At 40.2% G+C, this 2,692-nt stretch overlaps 1 protein-coding gene across 1 annotated transcript; it reads right to left on the reverse strand.

Moving 5' to 3' along the window:
• Positions 1 to 208: 208 nt before the first annotated feature.
• Positions 209 to 1,984, reverse strand: LOC127137213 (uncharacterized). Its single transcript, XM_051063695.1, has 2 exons — positions 670 to 1,984; positions 209 to 519 (listed from the first exon to the last, which is right to left on the reverse strand). Exons 1-2 carry the CDS (start codon positions 1,982 to 1,984, stop codon positions 209 to 211), a joined length of 1,626 nt encoding a protein of 541 aa, XP_050919652.1.
• Between the last annotated feature and the right edge of the window lie 708 nt (positions 1,985 to 2,692).

Consider the following 2,692-nt stretch of genomic DNA (forward strand, 5'->3'; position numbering starts at 1 on the left):
TTATCCCTTCACCCAGCTCTTTACAAGTCTCCTTAAGCTCAGCAATTGTTCCACTTTTTGAGGCTGGCTTTTTCATGGAAGATGTCATGACAATATCCTCGACATGACTGCCTTCAAACAGTTTATAGTGCACAGACAGAGCAGGTTTTCTTCTACTAGGTAAGTCATTAGAGCAGAGAATACCAGGGTGTTGATTCAGGATAATCCCTCAGATCATAGAGGGCAAGGCAATAGGCAGCTTAACTGCATTAGTAGATGCATGCTTGATGATTTGTTCAAATATAAATCTACCATAGTCAAAATTCACTTTGGTTCCAACAACAAAAATAAACCTTCCAAGGGTATTAGCAATGGTGGAAATATGGTTGGTATGCACCAAATTTGCAGCTCGTATTTTATGCAATATAGCATACTTGACAGTCAACTTCCCAGCAGGAAGATGCTTTTTAATAGGCCAACATTTCACCTGCCTAGTTGTAATCTGTCTACAAACCTCATTGTCTGTAGCTTCTAATTCACCTGCACCCTCAATTTTTCTTCCCAGAAAATTGTTAATAACAGTGGGAGAGAATGTGATACACTTACCCCTCACAAACACCTTGCAAAATTCCTTGTTGTTCTTATCAGCAATATCCTCAGGAATGTTGACAATGAATTCCTTAACTAAACCTTTATAGCATTGAGAGAACCCAGCCACAGTCTTCAACAACCCAACAGCCTTTATCAGGTCCATGACCTCCTTGACTTCATCAATATCTTTTCCCAACTCCCTTTCCACAACCACCCTTCTTTGAATCACAAATTTCCACTTGGCAGCTCCATCCTCAAGATGGAAAGACATGTTATCCAAGTGCACAGCAGCAACTTTAACATGAGACTTCCTCACAATGATTTTCTTCACAGGAGAGATGACAGGGATATCTTCCTCAACATCCTCTTCAGACTCAGAATCTTCTCTAACCTTCCTCTTCTTCACTTCAACCTTGCTCCAAGATTTGGAGGGCCCAATACCAACAGTCTTCTTAGCTTTTCTAGCTGACATAAGTTCAGCCACAGATCTTCCTTTTCGAGTCTTCGTGCATTTAGCCACACTTGGCTTTAAATGATGAAGTAAGTTATCCTCTTGATCATCAGACCTATCATCCTCTAGGTCATTCACATCGTTTGCATTATCATGCTTCTTAGAGTGGGAAGCATCGACAATTTTAGATGCCACATATTTTCCTTTATCAGACACAGTTTGCCCTAGAGAGCACAACCCTTCAGCAGCCATGTCCTTCTCAGAACTAGAGAAATCGTCATCCTTCTCACTATGTTGTTCAACCTTAGGAGATGGGTACATTTTAGACAGGGGAGTAGAGACTCCCTTCAGAGAATGTCTTTCATTAAGGATTCTAATGACTAGGTTTCTTATAACACGATCAGTGTGGTGTATATCTTCCTTAGAATTAGTGGCAGGAATTGAGCCAGAAGGGATACTAGAGATGTTACCTTGATTGGGGCATGCAGAAGCTGAGGCATCCATGGGATGGTTCAAATTAAGGACCTCACAGAGAATAACTGATAGAGGAACCACATCCAGAATCTCATCATCGAAAATGTCCATGGAAGGAGCGCTAACCTTTTGAATAGACTTAGTAGTTTTTGAAGTAGAAGTATTTTGATGTTGTGACATTTTGGAGTTTTTATGGAAAAAGTGTAGTTTCCCTAGTAGAGGTGTGTGAGGAAGGAGCAGGAAGATGGAGTAGGTAGTGAAGTTGTGGGGGTAGCGTGTGAAGACGTAATAGATGGTATTTCCAAAACTAGGTGATGATTTGGCATAATGGGGGCACTTTATTTTAGCCACATAGACACTGATTTGCTTACTTTTCCCACTCCATATTAATTGCTGCAAGTCTTCATAAATGCAAAGCCCTAGTTTTCCTCTCAGGACTTCAAACTGATTTGCATCCAAGGCCTTTGTAAAAATATCAGCTAACTGCATCTCGGTAGCAACATACTCTAAGGCTACAATCTTATCCTCCACGAGTTCTCTAATAAAATGGTGACAAATATCAATATGTTTTGTCCTGATGTGCTGAATAGGATTCTTTGAGATGTTTATAGCACTCAGGTTGTCACAGTACAATGTCATGACATCTTGCGTGACATCGTATTCAGTCAGCATTTGTTTCATCCACACTAGTTGAGAACAACTACTTCCAACTCCTATGTATTCAGCTTCAGCAGTAGATAGAGAAACACAATTTTTCTTCTTACTAAACCATGATATTAAATTGTTCCCCAAGAAGAAGCATCCTCCTGATGTGTTTTTCCTATCATCAGCACTTCCAGCCCAATCAACATCACAATATCCAGACAACACAGATTCAGATCCATGAGTGTATAGCATCCCATAGTCACAAGTGCCATTGACATATTTCAGGATCCTTTTCACTTGGTTTATATGGCTCATCTTTGGTTCAGCTTGATATCTAGCACAAACACCTACAGTGAAGGCAATGTCAGGTCTGCTTGCGATATAACAGACTTCCTATCATGCTTCTGTAGAGACTTTGATCCACACTGACACCATTTTCATCTTTACACACTTTCAGATGAGTAGGAGCAGGTGTCCTCTTGTGACTTGCATTCTCCATGCCAAACTTCTTAACAATATTCTTGGCATATTTACTTTGAGATATAAAGATAG

The sequence above is a fragment of the Lathyrus oleraceus genome, chromosome 4 (assembly GCF_024323335.1).
Source record: "Lathyrus oleraceus cultivar Zhongwan6 chromosome 4, CAAS_Psat_ZW6_1.0, whole genome shotgun sequence".
In the NCBI taxonomy this organism is placed as follows: domain Eukaryota; kingdom Viridiplantae; phylum Streptophyta; class Magnoliopsida; order Fabales; family Fabaceae; genus Lathyrus; species Lathyrus oleraceus.